Source organism: Nerophis ophidion, linkage group LG29 (genome assembly GCF_033978795.1).
Source record: "Nerophis ophidion isolate RoL-2023_Sa linkage group LG29, RoL_Noph_v1.0, whole genome shotgun sequence".
NCBI classification, from domain to species: Eukaryota; Metazoa; Chordata; class Actinopteri; order Syngnathiformes; family Syngnathidae; genus Nerophis; species Nerophis ophidion.
Window position 1 is genome coordinate 26,435,345 of NC_084639.1, and position 20,700 is coordinate 26,456,044.

At 40.0% G+C, this 20,700-nt stretch overlaps 1 protein-coding gene across 1 annotated transcript in view; it reads right to left on the minus strand.

Moving 5' to 3' along the window:
- Positions 1-16,623, minus strand: part of gpm6aa (glycoprotein M6Aa) — a 64,968-nt gene extending 48,345 nt beyond the window's left edge. Inside the window, exon 1 of the mRNA XM_061891716.1 lies at positions 16,413-16,623. Coding sequence (XP_061747700.1) covers positions 16,413-16,449 — 37 coding nt within the window. The 5' untranslated portion in view covers positions 16,450-16,623. The remainder of the gene's footprint in view (positions 1-16,412) is intronic.
- Between the last annotated feature and the right edge of the window lie 4,077 nt (positions 16,624-20,700).

Below are 20,700 nucleotides of genomic sequence, written 5' to 3' on the forward strand. Positions count from 1 at the left end.
CCCTTGACCATGATTGAGGGTCCAATTATTGCGCGTTTGTGTCAAGGTGCATTGAACTTTGCCGTACCTCTCAGTTTAAACGCAGCGATTCACTTTAAAATCAGACGGTGACATGTCTTGGTATCTGGATTGATTGAAATAAAATCATTTATTTCAGGTTTATCCTGCCATGCTTTTAGTTTGAAGCTCACTTTGCCCTGAACAGGAAGTCAATGTGTGCACATTTAATGCTCTTTAATGAAACAGTCATGGTCGTTAGACAATACAACAACTAGGGCTGGGCGATATGGCTTTTCATTAATTTTTCCATATTTTTAGGCCAGGGATGTCCAAAGTGCGGCCCGGGGGTCATTTGCGGCCCGGAGCTTATTGTTTACCGGCCCGCCACACATTCTGGAAATGCTGTTGCAAAAATAAAAAAAGGACATTAGAAATACTGGAATGAGGTGAAATCTAACGAGAAACAGTTGCAATGCTGACACAAAGCTGCCATGCAGACTGTTTTTTTCTTTCGTTTGTCTTTATTTTTCCATGTAAAAAACATCTTTACCATGAATTGATTAACGTGGACCCCGACTTAAACAAGTTGAAAAACGTATTCTGGTGTTACCATTTAGTGGTCAATTGTAGGGAATATGTATACTGAATATGAATACTGTACTGTGTAACCTAATAAATACTGGTTTCAATCAATCATTTATTTTGTATTTTTTTTGCCATTGGTCAAAACAAAAAATAATGACAAAAAAAAAAATCCATGTTATAATGACACATTTTCAAAGCTCCAATTAGTTAAAAAAATTCACTTTTAAATTGTTTTATGTGGTAAATATTGCATATATCGTGCAGTTGCCATATAAAAACAAAGTTTTCTTTGACAAAAGAGCATAAAACAAACTAAAATAATAGTTTAAAGGTAAAATAGACAGATATATCTGAAGTTGATCTCGCAACTTAAATGTTTAAAGTTAAAAAAAAAAAAACTAATAAAAATGTATCACTTTCCGAGTGGGGCACCTTTTGGATCCCAAATATATTTAGTGGTATTTTATTTATCTTTTCACTGTGATTACTCAAACATGTTAAATAATTTAAACTAATGGTGTCCTGCATTATTGATATTTTAGAGCTCTAATTACTAAATACTGCATATTTCAGTTTTACTATTAAAAAAAACACGTTTTTGACAGAAAAGCCATAAAACCTTATTTATTGTTTTTTTAAAGTGGATATAGAGATTTACTGTAAGCGTTAAATAAAAAATAATAATACAAATTTGACTTATTTTGCATATTTTATTAACCGAGACCCTTTATGGTCCCCGGCACCCCTAAAGGTAAAATACATTTTAAAAATCCATATATTTTGTTATGGTTTGAAAATGAAAAATATCAAAATGGCCCCCGCATGCTTTAATTTTTCCGTCAGCGGCCCTCAGTGGAAAAAGTTTGGACACCCCTGTCACGCTACACCATATATATCTGGATATTTTGCCTTAGCCTAGAATGAACACTTGATGCATATAATCACAGCAGTATGATGATTCTATGTGTCTACATTCAAACATTCTTCTTCTTACTGCATTAATATATGCTACTTTTAAACTTTCATGCAGAGAGGGAAATCACAACTAAGTCAATTGACCAAAAGTGTAATAATTAAACAGTTAAGCAGTGACGCAAGCATTCATGTCATTTCACAACAGAGAGTTTTAAAACAAGCTATGAGTGCACTTTTGTGCATGATGTCACTAAGATGACATATCAAACAACACTCAATTAAAAGTGCACTTTTTGTACAGAACACCACTACGATAGTTTAAAAGAAGTAAGGTGCACTTTTGTGCATGTCACACAAGATATATTTTAAAAACCTGTCAAATAAAATGTAGTTGCATTATAGGAAATTAAATAGTATATGTCCTTCGCTCTGTGGTAGGTTCCTGCGGATGTTATCTCCTTCTGTTCTTGACAATATTTTTCATACGGTGTTGATGTGGAAATGGTTGCTTCGGCATTTTGTGGGTGTGGCACCGGCCGGAGATGTTGAAGTGCAGATTTCCAAGCACTCTTCATTCTCTAGCGCAGGGGTAGGGAACCTATGGCTCTAGAGCCAGATGTGGCTCTATTGATGACTGCATCTGGCTCTCAGATAAATCTTAGTTGACGTTGCTTAACACGATAAGTAATGGATAAATCCCCGCTATTAATCACAGTGTTAAAAATAACTTTCAAAATATAAAACATTCTCATGCATTTTAATCCATCCATCCATTTCTATCGCACCTGTACAAGATGTTGCATTAATGGTCAAAAGTATTTTATTTATTATTGGTTAGCTTCAGAATATCCATCCATCCATCCATCCATCCAGGTCGGGTCGCGGGGGCAACAGCCTAAGCAGGGAAACCCAGACTTCCCTCTCCCCAGCCACTTCGTCTAGCTCTTCCCGGGGGATCCCGAGGCGTTCCCAGGCCAGCTGGGAGACATAGTCTTCCCAACGTGTCCTGGGTCTTCCCCGTGGCCTCCTACCGGTTGGACGTGCCCTAAACACCTCCCTAGGGAGGCGTTCGGGTGGCATCCTGACCAGATGCCCGAACCACCTCATCTGGCTCCTCTCGATGTGGAGGAGCAGCGGCTTTACTTTGAGTTCCTCCCGGATGGCAGAGCTTCTCACCCTATCTCTAAGGGAGAGGAGGAAACTCATTTCGTCCGCTTGTACCCGTGATCTTATCCTTTCGGTCATGACCCAAAACTCATGATCATAGGTGAGGATGGGAACGTAGATCGACCGGTAAATTGAGAGCTTTGCCTTCCGGCTCAGCTCCTTCTTCACCACAACGGATGCATCTCTTATTACATTACATTGTTATTCTGAAGCTCCTTCGTTGTGGTGAAGAAGGAGCTTCAGAATAACAATGTTATTAAAAATAATAAGAGATGCATGCATTTAGTTGTTGTAATCAGGGAAAGTCCAAATAACAGAGAATGTAGAATTCTCTTGTCAGAGCCTAGGACGACACTGTACAAGGGTGCAGTTTTACGGGTTTCTCCTCATTGAGCTAAATTGAGTCCTGTCTCTGTTTAATTCCTTGCTTCTTGTCTGTTTAATAGATGTCATCAGTGTGAACCTGACAGTTGTGTTCGGTGTTAAAAATATTATACGGCTCTTACGGAAATACATTTTAAAATACTTGGCTTTCATGGCTCTCTCAACCAAAAAGGTTCCCGACCCCTGCTCTAGCGGGTGACTTTTCAAATGTTGCTACATATTAGTAGTGCTGCTACTTTTTGTAGCAACACGTTTGCCGCATACTTGACATACCACGGTTGTCTGTTCGACATCTTCCCCCTTGACGCCAAACCACCGCCAGATGATGGACCCCCTGCTGTTTTTCTTGGGAATTAATTATTCCTCCTCCATTTGTTACCAGATTCCCACCTTCTCTCTCTTGTATTACCACTCGCACCACCTGTCACTGCTAACTTTACCCTTGCCGCTGCCTCTCTGCTCGGCGAGGGCGTATGATGTTGCACGTTTGACATAATGTGACGTATGTAAGAAGGTGCGCATGTTTCATGTCTCTGTGAGAAGGAGAGACAAGACAGAGCGAGAAGAGCATGTAGGGTAATGCCCGCAGCCAAAAGCAACTGCGTGAGAACATATACTCCAATATTACGATATAGTCATTTTCTATATCGCACAGAGACAAACCCGTGCTATATCGAGTATATTCCAGATATCGCCCAGCCTTAACTTTTTGATTGATTGATTGATTGATACTTTTATTAGTAGATTGCACAGTACAGTACATATTCCGTACAATTGACCACTAAATGGCAACACCCCAATAAGTTTTTCAACTTGTTTAAGTCGGGGTCCACGTTAATCAATTCATGGTACAAATATATACTATCAACATAATACAGTCATCACACAAGTTAATCATCATAGTATGTACATTGAATTATTGACATTATTTACAATCCGGGGGGTGGGTGGGGAGCTTTGGTTGATATCAGAACTTCAGTCATCAACAATTACATCAACAGAGAAATGTGGACATTGAAACAGTGTAGGTCTTATTTAGTAGGATATGTACAGCCCGCAGAGAACATAGTGAGTTCACATAGCATAAGAACAAGTATATACATTAGAAGTACATTTGAGTTGTTTATAATCCGGGGAGATGGGATGTGAATGGAGGAGGGTATTAGTAAAGGGTTGAAGTTGCCTGGAGGTGTTGTTTTAGAGCGGTTTTGAAGGAATATAGAGATGCACTTACTTTTATACCTGTTGGGAGTGCATTCCACATTGATGTGGCATAGAAAGAGAATGAGTTAAGACCTTTGTTAGATCAAAATCTGGGTTTAACGTGGTTTGTGGAGCTCCCCCTGGTGTTGTGGTTATGGCGGTCATTTACGTTAAGGAAGTAGTTTGACATGTACTTCGGTATCAAGGAGGTGTAGCGGATTTTATAGACTAGGCTCAGTGCAAGTTGTTTTACTCTGTCCTCCACCCTGAGCCAGCCCACTTTGGAGAAGTGGGTTGGATTGAGGTGTGATCTGGGGTGGAGGTCTAAAAGTAACCGGATTATCTTATTCTTGGATGTTTGGAGTCTAGATTTGAGGGTTTTGGAGGTGCTGGGGTAGAACTACAACCCAAGTCAACATAAACGTGCCTGTTTTTCATAGAAATTACCGTATTGGGTCTTAAATTTCATCTTGACAAAAGTGTCGATCATGTGTTGACTAAATCTCTCACTTTGTCGTACAAGGAACAATACGGTAGAACAGGAATTGGTTTGACTGTGTTGTATTATCTTGTTAACCTTTTATTTAAACCATTTTAGAATCGTCTTCTGCAAACACCTCCTATGTTTTACTTTATCTTAAATCTGGACTTCATCCTGCGACAACAAGTATTCAAAGCCGGTAATAGCATTGAACAATTGGTGGAACTCCCTCAGCCTGAAAATGAGAACAATACGAGGGGAACAAAGCTTTGTGCTAGAACTTTCTAGGAAGAGCTTGACAGAAGGTTAAGTGGAGCCTTGCAGCAACCATCCTTGGCTCCAACAACACTAACAGGTGTTCTCAATTCTAAGGTTATGTCTACATTAAGCCGGATAATTCCTTAAACAAATCATCATTTAGCCTAAACCACACTAAACCATCGTTTAAGGCCCCCCTCCTTAGATATTTTTTTACACGGGTAAGTGCGCCGTGTATCTTGAATCTCCGGCTCTTAGCTTTGTATGGACTCATTGATCGTTTACAAAGTGAGTTCGGAGATTAGTTTAGTTTAGTTTATTAAGGCTCCCCATTAGTCTACACCGCAGTGGAGACTATTCTTCCTGGGGTCCAGGCAAAAAACATCACACAACCACAGAACAAAAGATTACAATGCAGTACAACATGATCCAATAATAAATTGTCATAATACAAAAATAGCAACAACAAAGAACCAAAAAATACTAATAAATGTTACATAATAATTTTCATACCAAAAATAAAAATAGCAATATAAAAATAGATATACTGTATACATTTTTGCAAAATAAAACAAAGAAACAATGGCCTAAAATATACACATTAGTGTACCAAAGACAAACAATAAGTGACGAAAAAGTATCATCCATCCATTTTCTGCTGCTTATCCCATAATCAATAAAATAGTCAATAAAAACAGTCATGACATTAGGTACAATCTAGAATAATCTCTGTACGCAATACTTCTCCTTTTAGTCTATTCTTAAAGCCCACTATGCTGACGATTGATAGCAGATATTGTGGAAGTCTATTCCAGAAAGTGATTGCCCGACACATTACAGTCTTTTTCAAAACTTCACTTTTGGGTTTAAGACGGGTGAGAGCACCTCTTTGGGCTAGCCTGGTACCGTAGTTGTGACTGTCACTGGCAAGCAAGATCTGAGGATACAGATATGAAGGTTTATGGTATGTATAGATGTTTTTTAAAAATAGAATCAAACTACACGCTAGTCTTTCACCAACTTTCATCCATGACAATTCATGATGCATGATCTCAATGCTAGTCCTAAATGAGCAATGGAGAGCTAGTCAGGCAGCTCTGTTTTGGGTAAACTGGATTTTATTGAGATCTTGTTTGGATGCATTAGACCAGATTGCTGAGCAGTAGTCAATATGTGACAATACAAGGGATTGTATAACTTGCTTCATAGTTGTGTTAGTTAAAAAATAGGCACTTCTTCTTATGATTGAAATGCTTCTGCTCATTTTTGTTACTATGTCTTTAATGTGAGAGGAAGTGATGCCAGAAAGACCACGCCCCACATAGGAAGTGACATCAGAAAGAAGGTGCCACAGCCAGCTTCATAATAAAGTGGTTTCGTAACTCGGAACTAACCACTGGAAATATGGAGGCGAGTCATCCAGACATGCCCGTGTTTCTCCTTCCTCTATGTGTGGAAATCACACATGAATACCTTAAGAGAAAGCCATTGCAGCTATTTGGGATACAACACTTCTCAGACGGCAAGAGAACTTTCCAATGTCCAGGTCAGCTGTGATTCTTCTTAGCGAAAAACTTGGTCAATTTGTCGCAGGGGAGACAACAAGAATGCGGCCTCCCGTGGATGTGATAAAAATGGTAGCATGTGATTTGTATTACCTGGCCGTCGAGGGAAGACTACAGAGAACGGCGAATGCTTTTGGACTGGCAAAGCAGACTATATCAGTTATGTATGTCACGGACTCAACGTCTAGGTCCAGAGTATATAAAGTCAGCAAAAAGGAATGGAGAATGAAGGTGAAGGCTAAAGAGCGAGGAGTGTCCTGACCAGATATCGAGATCCCTAGTTTGATTGATGTCAAATGTTCTTTATCACATTTACTTTCACATGTTAAGAAGTGATTAACTAATGAGGACTCAGGTGTTGTTCACAGCACACTGGATTTAAACGACCATTGTGTGCGTGAGGACACAGATAAGGTTAGGTGGGATTTACCCTGGATATCCTTAGGTTATGAGCCTCAGGTTGTCCACAGTTGACTCGGACTGTGTCGTCTGCGTCATGCTCGCTTTTCCGCCTGTCTTTCTTGGTGATCGGTGGAGCTCCAACCCGCTTGTTTGTTGCCACTTGTTGTTTTAGAGCAGCGACACATTGGCTTGGCAGCTCAGTGAGAAGTGTCCACCTGCCCCGTGCGACTCACCAGATCTGACAGGAAGACAGAGGGCTGAGCTGCTAATTCATTAGCTACGCTGTCTGCGTCCATTACACACCGATGCTGTCAGCCACAGACCTCCTCCAAGGCTTTAATGCGACCACATCGGATCCGAGCAAATGTCAAACGCCATGTTTGTTAGTCTAGAATGGAATCAGTCTGGAATTTTTTGTGGTGGGTTGTACCATTAATGCCTGTTACTCCCTCCGAGGTGTTCATCCAGGCTCGAGACATTTACTTTAGCCACGTCTTCTTCACGTTACCAACAATGCCAAATATAATGCCGTCCGAACAAATAATATAAGTAAACATAACTTGCAATTAGTCTGACCTCCGATAGAAGAAAACCCAATGATTTCACGTACATATCAGGAAGAATCATACCTTATTGGCCTCTTAAACACCAAGTTTATTTTTTATTTATTGATTTATTTTTTGTCCTGTCCAGCTTCTCAGGCAAATCATATAGTTGATGTAGATGCCCGTATCGGCTGTTCACATTTACTTTACAAAAGAGGAAGTGTGTGATACTTCTCTTGTTGCTTTATTTGTATTTGACTATATCAAATGTATTTATATTATCATTAGGTGCAGCCGGGCCGGAGCAGGAGGGGATGGAAAGAGAAAAAAAAAGGAAGACAGAGGGGATAAGAGGGGAATAAGACAGAGAGACAAATACAACAGCAAACACAACAATAACAACAACAACAACAGAGCAACATCAGCAAATAGAATATGTACAAATATGATGGTAAAAGTGATAGCAAAGAAGCAGTTAGTGAAATAAATAATAATACAGAAATGACAGAGCATTATTACACTACAAATGGAGCAATACAAATACCAATAGAAATATCACTAGTGATGATGAACATTACCAATAATTACCTCTTTTTTTAACAATACAGTTGTTCAAATGCAACAATACGTATATGTAATGATAACTAGAGATACAAAAGTATGCAGAAAATGGAGGGGAAGAAAGAGAAGCAACCTATATTAACCTTGTAGATTGTTATAGTAAAAAAGGTTAGGCTTTGTCAGTGTCCAAGTTTATTTTTAATCCGAAACTCCATTAACTTCTTTCTTCTCCATCAAACACTTGTCTCATGCTGCTTCCTTAATTCCATCACATATTAATTGTCCCCCCCCCCCCCACCCCCACCCTCCCCAACGACGTGACCAAACTGGAACCAAAAATATATTATCCTCTCAATTTGCATGGGTTTGTCACAGAAATAAAGTTAACATAAACTTGCATGAATTGACCCAAGGAAATAACCTTTTAATCGCATTATGTGTACAATATGATCTTATATTCATGCACTGTATGTATTTATTCTCACCAACTATGAAATCATAAAACCAATATACATGTTTGGCTGAGTCCGCTCTCAGTGCTGCTGGAGTGATGGCCAAGTGCCGAAGGAACACAGGTACCGAAACACGACACATTTGGATTTTACACATATCTGCGGAATCCTTGAACAGGAACAACATAAATTCCAAGTTTTCTCACTCCTGAAGCGGCGGAAAACAACGTTACATAATAACAGTGTTACTTTTACAAGTAACAACTAAAATAGTTCATTACTTTTACGTACGTTACAACGCCGTTACCGACACGTTTGATGTAACGTGGCGCACTACTCTTGATGTGGTTGAACGTCAACAAGACAGCAACAGAACCACAGCAAGTAAGTTTTTACTAATGAAAGCAACAACTAGCGCCGCACTAAAATGAACTTGATATCAAACAGGATGCGGCAAATTCACACGGCAAACAACACGTACCCTTTAAGTACATTCCCATACTACTACCAGTTTGATGGAAGAATGAACAACAAATCAATGATTGAAGCCTTGTTCGTGGACAAAGAGATGACAGCCATCGAAGCACATTCAGTCTTTTTTATTAACTAGCGCAAACCGCAAGCTAACAAACACAGCTGGGCTAATGCTGCTCTGTCTGGCTCTCTCGCCAACGTACACACGTCTTTTAAAGGGACGGACACACTCTGTTCTCATGAAACATCTCACAACTGCATATGTCAGATATTTAAAGTTTGTTTAAAGTAATGTAGTAATGACTTTCTCTAGTAATTAGGTACATTTATTCAAGAGTAATTCCGGGAGTAATAAAATTACTTATTTGGGAAAGTAACAACTATAATTTGTAAAATTACTTTGCAGTACACTACTTTTAAACACCACAAACAGAACCGGTGACTTATGGCCAATGAGTAATGGAACTTGTGTAAGGGGTTAAACGTTTAGATAATTTATGTAAAGATATTTGTGTGGCCTCGAGATGTAGCTTGACCCTACAAAATGTGACCTATAGGTAGCAAAAACTTGAGGTACATGACTGTCTAAACAAAATGTTTACACTCAATACTCATGTCTTGAGAGTGCTCTTCCAGACTTATACAAAACAAAATACTTTTTGATGACTGTTAATCATTGTTGGGTTCTGACGTTGATTTGACCATTTAATATTTGGCCATTTCCCAACCAATATTGTACAACATAAGTACAACATACATTTTGACGACATCTGTTCAATGTCAATGTCTTGGGCATGACGTTAAAGTGCATCCGGCAGTGGAGGCTCCTCTATGGGGTCTTGGGGCAGTAGGAGGTTAACCCCTTTACTACTGTCACCCCAGCTGGCCCTTGGCAAAGGCCTAGTACCTGACTGCCCCCTTGCCAGGGATACGGTCAAGACCTCAACGGCGGAGCAGGCGGAAGACGGTAGATTTAAGAACTACCACAACGGCGGAAGAAGGCTGCAGCAGAAAAGGGTCCCCAGTCGTTTTGGACTCCATGCCACTGGAACCTGACCCGATTCTGTCAAGGATGGTGTGGTGCACCAGTCTCCCCACGTTAAACTAAGTCACGCACAGGCATCCTCCATAAAGGGATACACCCCTACCAGGAGGATCGTCATACTTATTTGAGTGACTGCCGATGATGATTCAATGTCGGGTTGTGACGTTGATTTGAACATTGAAATGTGGTCATTTCCCAACCAACAACATGGATCCAACGCTAAGACACCAACGTTGTCTCAATTCACGAATCCAACTATTTTGCAACGTTGTTATCAAAGTCAGTTTTACGTACATTATACATGTATGTAAAAATCAACGTTGTATCAATGTCTTGTGCCTGCTGGGGTGATATACTTGTCCAAGGACTTCCAATGAAACCTTGCCTACTCATGCAGTCACGAGCTCCAAGACAATGGAGATGACTTCCTCACACATACTGCCAAGCTTGGAGGGATGCTTCTTTTGGTCGGTTGAACATTTGCGTGTCACAGGGAAATATCTTTGGGGATGAATATCAGTGCCCAAGTGCCCACTGAATAATGGCAACCCAGAGCACGTTGGTTAAAAAGTGGTCAATGTGTGGTGGATAGAGATGCGCAGATAGGCAATTATATCATCCGCATCACAAAAGTCGTCATCCACCCGCCGTCCACCCGAACCAACATTTTATCAGGACCGTACCCGCCCGCCAACCGCCCGCTGAAATACATCAGAGGTCGGCCGCCTTTACCACTCACAGAGCTGTCTAAACCTGTTTTACAGAGTAATGAAGACAATTGGAGCCGCTAGCGTTCTCGCGACTATCCAATAGCGTTCATCTTGATGACAAGAATATGGGCGTGCTGTGAAGCCATTGCCTTTATTACTGCCTTCAACAACATGTACCAACTGATTATTGGTCCGGCAACATGTTGTGTGCAGCTTCCGCAATCACACGTCCAAGATTGAAAGACATACTGGGTGATACAGAGTACACTGATGGTTGTGATATAAACAACTTTAACACTTACTAATATGCGCCACGCTGTGAAGCCACACCCGACAAGATTGACAAACACATTTCGGGAGAACATCCTCACAGTAACACAACATAAACGCAACACAACAAATACCCAGAATCCTTTGTATCCATGACAATTACTGAATATATTTTACACCCCCGCCCCCCCAACCCCGCCCACCTTACAGACACGGGTCTTAAATGGCTCTTTGAATGGCAAAGGATACCGATCCCAGAACCATGTATATCAAATATTTCCAGATGGTTCAACCGCCACCCGCCCGAATTTAATTAAAATCTATTTTTTCGTCATGTCAACCGCCCGACCCGCGGTTTATCCGCGAATGAGACCGCAAACCGCTCATCTCTATAGGTGGATAAGGAAGCGGTTACGTTTGTAGAGCTTTCCTGTTCTAGCTTAAGCATCATTTATTTCAGGCATGTTTTGTAACTACAAGAGTAGAAGGTGTTTGAGTGCAGAACATACATTTTTCAGCCACAGTCTCAATTTGCTGTATTTCGCTTCTTAAAATGTCCAAATTCGTAGCAGCTTTTTCAGAAAGTTGCAGTAAAAGTTGTAATGTTTTTTCAGGTCGTTTTTTTTTTTTTCAGTAACATTGAATGCATTTGTGATTTCATTAATTTATTATCAGTGTTTTAGGGCAGTGGTTCACAAATGGCGGAACGCGTACCCCTGGGGGTACTTGAAGGTATGCCAAGGGGTACGTGAGATTTTTTTAAATATTCTAAAAATAGCAACAATTCAAAAATCATTTATAAATATATCTATTGAATAATACTTCAACCAAAATATGAATGTAAGTTCATAAAGTGTGAAAAGAAATGCAACAATGCAATATTCAGTGTTGACAGCTAGATTTTTTGTGGACATGTTCCATAAATATTGATGTTAAAGATGTATTTTTTTGTGAAGAAATGTTTAGAATGAAGTTGATGAATCCAGATGGATCTCTATTACAATCTCCAAAAAAATCACTTTAAGTTGATGATTACTTCTATGTGTAGAAATCTGCATTTATCATTGAATCACTTGTTTATTTTTTAACAAGTTTTTAGTTATTTTTATATATATTTTTCCAAATAGTTCAAGAAAGACCACTACAAATGAGCAATATTTTGCACTGTTATACAATTTAATAAATCAGAAACTGATGACATAGTGCTGTATTTTACTTCCTCATCTCTTTTTTTCGACCAAAAATGCTTTGCTCTGATTAGGGGGTACTTGAATTTAAAACAAATGTTCACAGGGGGTACATCACTGAAAAAAGGTTGAGAACCACTGATTTAGGAGATCCGTACAACCTCTAAAAACACAGGATTTCCCAAAGAAAACTATTGATGTTTTACACTAAATGGCTGTACTGTAAAAGCCCGTATTCAGAGTTCATTGTCAACTTACTGTACTGTTTAAAATAATTCTAACCTATATAGTAATCATTAATAATATTTATAGACGGAAACATCAGCAATGGCTTCCCTATTGTCCGTTGTCTGCTCTGAAGTACACAGGTTGCAGACATTTTCTGTGTATGTTTTACACCTGAAAAATCTATTTTAAACATTCATTCATGTTCCAATACAATCCAGCACATTTCAAAGCCTTTATAAACTGTTATGTCGATGTGAGACCATTAGAGATTATCATCACACTTCAACATCTCTAACATGAAAATGGTGCCTCTTTGCTTGGTCAGCAATGCTGATGAAAATAAGTTTTGAACGGCCTTATCTTGATTAAATGCATGTAAAATAAATAATGTAAACTGGGATGTGCCGCTAAATGTTTGTATACTACATTACCCAGAAGGCTTTGCACTGTCAACAGGAACCGGAAGTCACTCTTAGCTATGCAGGAGGAAAACATAAAAATGTTGATATATTTTTACATATTTTTGTTCCTACTTTGCATAGATGAAAAAAAACATATGTTTTGATCACACAATTGAAGTGCAGATTTTTCATTTCAGCGCCACCGAGACACAAATTTGACTGGTGAAAATGAGGCCGACTGGCCAAGATTTTTCGAGAAAGTTGTGTCCATTGGCCGAAAAGTTGATCTCCTTCTGCAGTGTTGATGAAGTTTTGACATATTTGGTCCGCTTCACCTGCTATCCTTTATTAATCAGAACACACAGTGTATTAAAACCATTGAAGTGCCCAGTGGCATACATTGTGGTTGTCTGCAACCGCCTATTCCTGCAGTTTCCTTCCCCCATCCTCAGCTCTGTCGAGCTATTCTGGTGCTGCTGGCACCTAATTATTAGTGGGAGGTGATAATGATAATGATGATAATGATCACTCTTGACCATCGCCATGGCAACCGCTCCAGTTCCTGTTTGCCAAGCAAACCTGTCACGACATTTCACTTAAGAGCGGGAAAAAAAATTATTTGTAAATATAATTAGATTATTGTCATTGCTCTCTACGAAAATGCAAGTATATTTTCTTTTTTTTTTGTCCGCAATAAAATACAAATATGGAGATACATTATTTTTCATTGTTTAGTTTTTTTGCACATAGATTCCGTCTTACTGATGTTGGTCGAGTTTCTATACCTACATTTTTGTTTAGCACATTTCTTTGTATGAGCGTCACCTTCAGGTTCCATAAAGCAATTCAATCTGCGAACGTTTTAAAACAGTGGTGTCCAAAGTGCGGCACGGGGGCCATTTGCGGCCCACAACTCGGGTTTTGTTGGTCCGCCGTATAATGTCGAAATAAAATCAAACAAAAAACAAAACTGATGTGGGTGAGCCGAGGATGTCGTTGTGGCTTGTGCAGCCCTTTGAGACACGTGTGATTTAGGGCTGTAAAAATAAACTTGGATTGATTGAAAAACAAGAAAAAAAGAAGTGATGTGAAATTCTTGGCATTTTGATACCAAAACCTAATAATCATACCACCTATAAAACAAAGCTATCACCAAGTTTTATCGTCAAATATCTAGTGTCTGTTTGTTGCAGCGTTGTAAAATAAACCGGTACTAATAAAGTACAGCTAATGAATTAAAATTGGTACTATACTGCCTCTGAAAAATGCCAGTGTTTTTTAATGGATATGACTGCGCGCTGTCGTGACTTTGCTGGTAAAACGAGCAAGAGGCGCTTGTTCGGCAACGCATACGCACGGTGCGCTTACAAACAGACAAAGTGTGGAGACATAAGAGGGAGAATCAATGTATTTTTCTGGACAAATGTAGCAGGTAGGAACATATTCATTATTAATCTAGACTATCAAATAGGTACAAACAAAAGACGCACAAGGCGAAGGCACAACTTAGCGCAGGAAACAAAAGCTAACACTTAGAATAAACTATGGACAGGGCAAAAATTCACCAACCCTGGCATGAACAAACAAAAACTTACTTGGCAAGGCATGAAGCAAACAATCGCATGACACAAGCAATGACGCCAGACCGACTGACAGACAAAGACAGGCATAAATACTGGTCTCTTGATTAGAGACAGGTGAAACTCATAAGTCGTCATGAAAACTAAAAAAACAGGAACTAATGGAGTCTTAAAACTAACAGAAAATAACAAAAAACATGATCCAGACCACAGATCATGACAACTACACACCGTAACCGCTAACAGCTAGCTTGCGCTCCTGATTGTAAACAAATGGGTGGATCTATAGAAACATCTACTGTAATGATACCAAGTACAACAGCGTATACAGCCGATACTACAGCAATTACATCTATTTTGTTGTTATCACAAAATCATTTGTCATTTTTGTATTGTTTATAAACCCATGAAATACGTCCCTGGACACAGGAGGACTTTAATTATGACCAATGTATGACCCTCTAACTCATTTTAGCTCAGGGGCCGCATGGAAGAACATCTATTCCCAACTGGACCCTAATGGTAAAATCACGGCATGATAACTTAAAAATAAAGACAAGCCCAAGTTGTTTTCTTTGTTTTACTTTGGCCAAAAATATTACAAACACATTCCAGAAACGTACAAATCACACATAATCCTTGCGACAAAACACTATAAGTGAGACTTATTAAACTCTAAAAATGTTGGTCTTTCTTAAAAATGCACACATTAAGTTGTATTCAGTGTTAAAAAATATAATATGGCTCTCACGGAAATACATTTTCAAATATTTAGCTTTCATGGCTCTCTCAGCCAAAAAGGTTCCTGACCCCGGGTCTGGATCGTTTGCTGATCCTGAGCCAGTGCAGGATGGTTGCATATATATGTACTGTATATCAGGGGTCGGGAACCTTTTTGGCTGAGAGAGCCATGAAAGCCAAATATTTTAAAATGTATTTCCGTGAGAGCCATAGAATAGTTTATTTAACACTGAATATAACTAAATGCCTGCATTTTTTTTTAGTAAGACCAACATTTTTAGACTATTGTAGGTCTCTTATTATTTTTAATTAACATTGATATTCTGAAGCTAACCAATAATAAATAAAATACTTCTTACCATGAATGCAACTTCTTGAACAGGTGTGGTAGAAAATGGATATTTTGACACTGTGATTACCAATGTAATTAGGTAGGTATTGTTATTGTCCAAGAACAACAAAACTTTGTTAATTGACTGATTGATTTTATTAGACAAACAAACAGTTTTAGGTTCACAGAACAGCTACGGGAAAAAAAAAACCATATATACGTATCACAACACACAACTCCAGACTTGCAACATAGGGGAGGGAGTTGGGGCTACGGTGGCGGGCTGCAGCTCTTCAGGCACTGCCCAGCCATCCATCACCCATCAGGGATTTGCGCCAAGGGCGTTGGATAGATTATTCATTACTTATCGTGTTAAGCAATGTCAGCTAAGATTTTTCTTGAAAGCCAGATACAGTCATCAAAAGAGCCACAGGTTCCCTACCCCTGCTGCATATAATATCTGGGTACTTTCTCTACTAATGTCCATACTGTAAACCTCTGAGTTGTTAAAGCCCGAGTGCACCTCTCTCCTCAAGCGTGCATGTGAGTGTGCATGAGTGCATGTAGGAAGGGTCTGAGTGAGCAAAGTCTGATTGTCAAATGGGATTTTAACTGGAAAAATCTATCAAATATATTTGCCAACAAAAAAAAAAAAAGAATATTGTTGCAACATTGGGTTGCACTAGTCTGCAGCCGGTACTGACGGATTAAAAAATGTGCCTGCAAAGATGCATGGACGCATTATCAAGCAAACAAAGGCGGTCCAGCCCCCCGGTTCACACCCCTCCGACGACCCCAAGCCAGCACTCGCACGCTCTTGATGGAGTGCGAACACTCGAGGGACAAAGAAAGCGCACCAACAGCTGCTGCTCTCATATTTCAAGATGTATTCGGAAAGTAACATCGCACAATCAGGTGTGAGTCTACCTTTCTGGGTCTGCCCCTCGTCCATGTCTTCTTCCATAGCGCCTGCCGTGTTATTGAGTCGCAAATACAAAAAAGTGTTTACGCCAAATACTCCACAAAAAATGAGCTCAGGTCTTTGTCAAGCATCCGCGCGAGGAATCACTGAGGCTCCGTGATGCTGTCCATCGCACTCTGTCGAGACCAGCACTGAAGAACCTCCTTGGGAGGGGTGGTCTGTGGAGTGGAGAGGGTGGTCTCTGTGAGGCGGGTAAAGCGCATGTGTGATTGGGGCAGGCAGGAGGGGGTCTACAAGGCAGGTGAAAGACCGTAACGAGGAACAGGCCTCCAGATGGGACCCCTTGTTAGAATAATTACAGTTTAAGTTATCACACAACTTTTATGCTTAAAGGCCGTTGCTATAGTTAACGATTGTGCTCTTTTCTGCTTCGTGCAAGGGCACACAACTTGTTATCTTCCTCGGCATGTGAGGGTTGGCCTCGCCGCAGATGTTTGCTTTGTTTTAGCCCGCTAACAGCCAAGGACGTGCCAGGACCTCAACGAAGATAAGGCGACAGCACGCAGACAAAGCAGAGACAAGGTGATCACAAGGCCCCCCAGCACATTCCATCACGGATTGTGCGTACTGGAGCTACTCTGGGGAACTCCTGAATGAATAGAGGAGCGCGGGGGCTGTACCTTAGAGCAGTGTTTTTCAACCTTTTAGGAGCCAAGGCACATTTTGTTATGTTGACAAAATGTAGAGGAACACCACTAGCAGAAATAATTAAAAAAATAAACTCAGTTGACAGTAAAGAATCGTCATCGCAATTGTTGGATTTGAATTTAAAGCATATCCAAGCATGCATCACTTTAGCTCTTGTCTCCAAGTAGGTGTACTGTCACCACCTGTCACATCACTCTGTGACTTATTTGGACTTTTTTGCCGTTTTCCTGTATGTAGTGTTTTACTTCTTGTCTTGCGCTGCTATTTTGGTGGCTTTTTATTTTGTTTTGGTATTTTCCTGTAGCAGTTTCATGTCTTCCTTTGAGCGATATTTCCCTCATCTACTTTGTCTTAGCAATTAAGAATATTTCTTTTTTTTTAAATGCTTCTTTGTGAGGACATTGTTGATTGTCATGTCATGTTTGGATGTACATTGTCTTTGCTCCACAGTAGGTTTTTGCTATCGTCCAGCATTCTGTTTTTAAATTGTAGCCAATTTAGTTTTAGTATTGTTCTGCTTAGCCTTCCCTAAGCTTCCATGCCATAGGGGCGCTCATCTTTTGTTTATTTTTGGTTTAAGCATTAGACACATTTTTTACCTGCACGCTGCCTCCCACTGTTTTCGACAAACCAATTAGCTACTGGCTGCCAGCTACTGATATGAAAGAGTATTACATGATTACTCTGCCGAGCTCTAGACAGCACCAACACTCAACAACAACACATCATTTGCAGACAATAATTACTGGTTTGCAAAAAATATTTTTAACCCAAATAGGTGAAATTAGATAATCTCCCACGGCACACCAGACTGTATCCCACGGCACACTAGTGTGCCACGGCACAGTGGTTGAAAAAAACTGCCTTAGAGCGTGGTGGGAGACTGTAACTGAGTGTTCAGCCCTAAATGTTTCTCCTCATGGGCAAAATTGAACTCTGTTTCCGTCTGATTCCTTGCTTCTTGTCTTGTTTAATAGATAGTTCGGTGTTTGAACCTGACACCCCTACAAAAATAGACAAGCAACTGTCGCAGAGCGGTGAAGGCCGACCACTGATGCATTGTCTCCCCTTAAATAAAGGAGGACGGGGAGGGGGAGCAGCTGATTTCCTAATCACATTAGTCTTACGTATTGTATTATAGCAGCACTGATGACGTGTCCATTAGTTCTGTGCACAACTCCGAGGCTCTGTCACTTAGACCCTTCTACCTCCCAAAATAATTTTAGAAATGTTTTATTACGTCAATCAATCAATCAACGATTATTTGTATAGCTACACCATCACCATGCTTGACTGTAGGAATGGTGTTCCAGAGATTAAAGACCTCACCCTTTGTCCTCCAAACATATTGCTGGGTATTTGGGCCAAACAGCTCAACAAAACAAGGAAGTACAAACAGAAATTAAGTGACCGATTGTCACAGGCACTGCTCTGCCAGAGAATAAGAAGACATAGCAAGGAGGATCGGTGTTAACATTGCGACATGGTCACAATATTTAGATAGTACTTTTTGTGGTTTGTGAACTCACAATTTCAAGGACTGAAATGTGCTTTTCGCGTTTTTTTGCATGGCCAATTGTGCAAATTAGACAGTGGCGTCATCTTGCACGACTTTTCCCACTTCCCACCTGTTGTAAAGTTGTATTCGTCGTGCAAGTGTAAAAAGAAGTTCAACTGAAACACTACAAAGTAGAGCAAAGAGTCGCTGAACCCAGGACTTGGCAGATGTATCGAGATCTGGTGTGACTTCAGAGACATTTTATTGTTGAACAATTTGGTTAAACTTTGAAATTTAGTTCTCAAGTACTTTACAATTGGGACTGAAAAACTAAATCTAAAAAAAAGCGGTTATATGAAGCAGCAGTGTGTCTGCCATGTATGTGGACTTATTTTATTAAAATTGTACAATTTTGTGTGACATTATTACAACCATATTTTCCGGACCATTGGGCGCACCAGACTATAAGGCGCACTGCCGATGAATGGTCTATTTTCAATCTTTGTTTTCATATATAAGGTGCACCGGATTATAAGGCGCTTTAAAGTAGTCATCCATCCATCTATCCATTTCCTACTGCTTATTCTCTCTCAGCTTCATTCGTATTATTATATATTTTGTTCTAAATGTAAAAGACTTCCTTGTGGTCTACATAATATGTAATGGTGGTTCTTTGCTTTAAAATGTTGCATAGATGATATTTTACACATCTTCAAGTCTCTTTCTGACAGTCGCTTCAGGATGCGCCGTTTTGTGGGCGGTCTTATTCACGTTCCTCCACTTGGACAGCGTCTTCTCCCCGTCATCTTTGTTGTAGCGGTGTAGCGTGCAAGGACGGGAGTGGAAGAAGTGTCAAAAGATGGCGCTAACTGTTTTAATGACATTCAGACTTTACCTCAATCAATAACAGAGCAGGATCTCCTCATCCGCCGGAAGTGTGTCTCGTGAACACTCGTCCGACCGGAACTCTCTAATGACTAAAGTTCCTTGGGTGAATAATGTAAACTCACTACACCGGTATGTTTTAGCGCTTTCATGGCGAGTTTACTGACAGATATACGTAAGAACTTTACCATACTTTATATTAGAAATGGCAACAGCGGAGGATGGATGTCCCATAACAAGAAGATAGAGAAAAATAAGAAGCCTATTGACTACGGCACAGACTAAAAAAGGCGGACGCGCACAATATTTCAGGACTTATGCAAATCCCAAATACAGATTTGCAGGTACCAGAAGTTAAGAAATGTTGCTTTTGCGTAAAATTAGAAAAATAAAACGATGTGGTTCACCTTCGACAGCGTCTTCTCCCCGTCATCTTTGTTGTAGCGGTGTAGCGTGCAAGGACGGGAGTGGAAGAAGTGTCAAAAGATGGCGCTAACTGTTTTAATGACATTCAGACTTTACCTCAATCAATAACAGAGCAGGATCTCCTCATCCGCCAGAAGTGTGTCTCGTGAACACTCGTCCGACCGGAACTCTCTAATGACTAAAGTTCCTTGGGTGAATAATGTAAACTCACTACACCGGTATGTTTTAGCGCTCTCATGGCGAGTTTACTGACAGATATTCGTAAGAACTTTACCATACTTTATATTAGAAATGGCAACAGCGGAGGATGGATGTCCCATAACAAGAAGATAGAGAAAAATAAGAAGCCTATTGACTACGGCACAGACTAAAAAAGGCGGACGCGCACAATATTTCAGGACTTATGCAAATCCCAAATACAGATTTGCAGGTACCAGAAGTTAAGAAATGTTGCTTTTGCGTAAAATTAGAAAAATAAAACGATGTGGTTCACCTTCGACAGCGTCTTCTCCCCGTCATCTTTGTTGTAGCGGTGTAGCGTGCAAGGACGGGAGTGGAAGAAGTGTCAAAAGATGGCGCTAACTGTTTTAATGACATTCAGACTTTACTTCAATCAATAACGGAGCATCCGGAAACAACAACACCGGAAATGTGTCCCGTGATAAAAACGTCCGACCGGAACTCTCTAATAACTAAAGTTCCTTGGGCGAATAATGTAAACTAACTACACCGGTATGTTTTAGTGCTTTCATGGCGAATTTACTGACAGATATAAG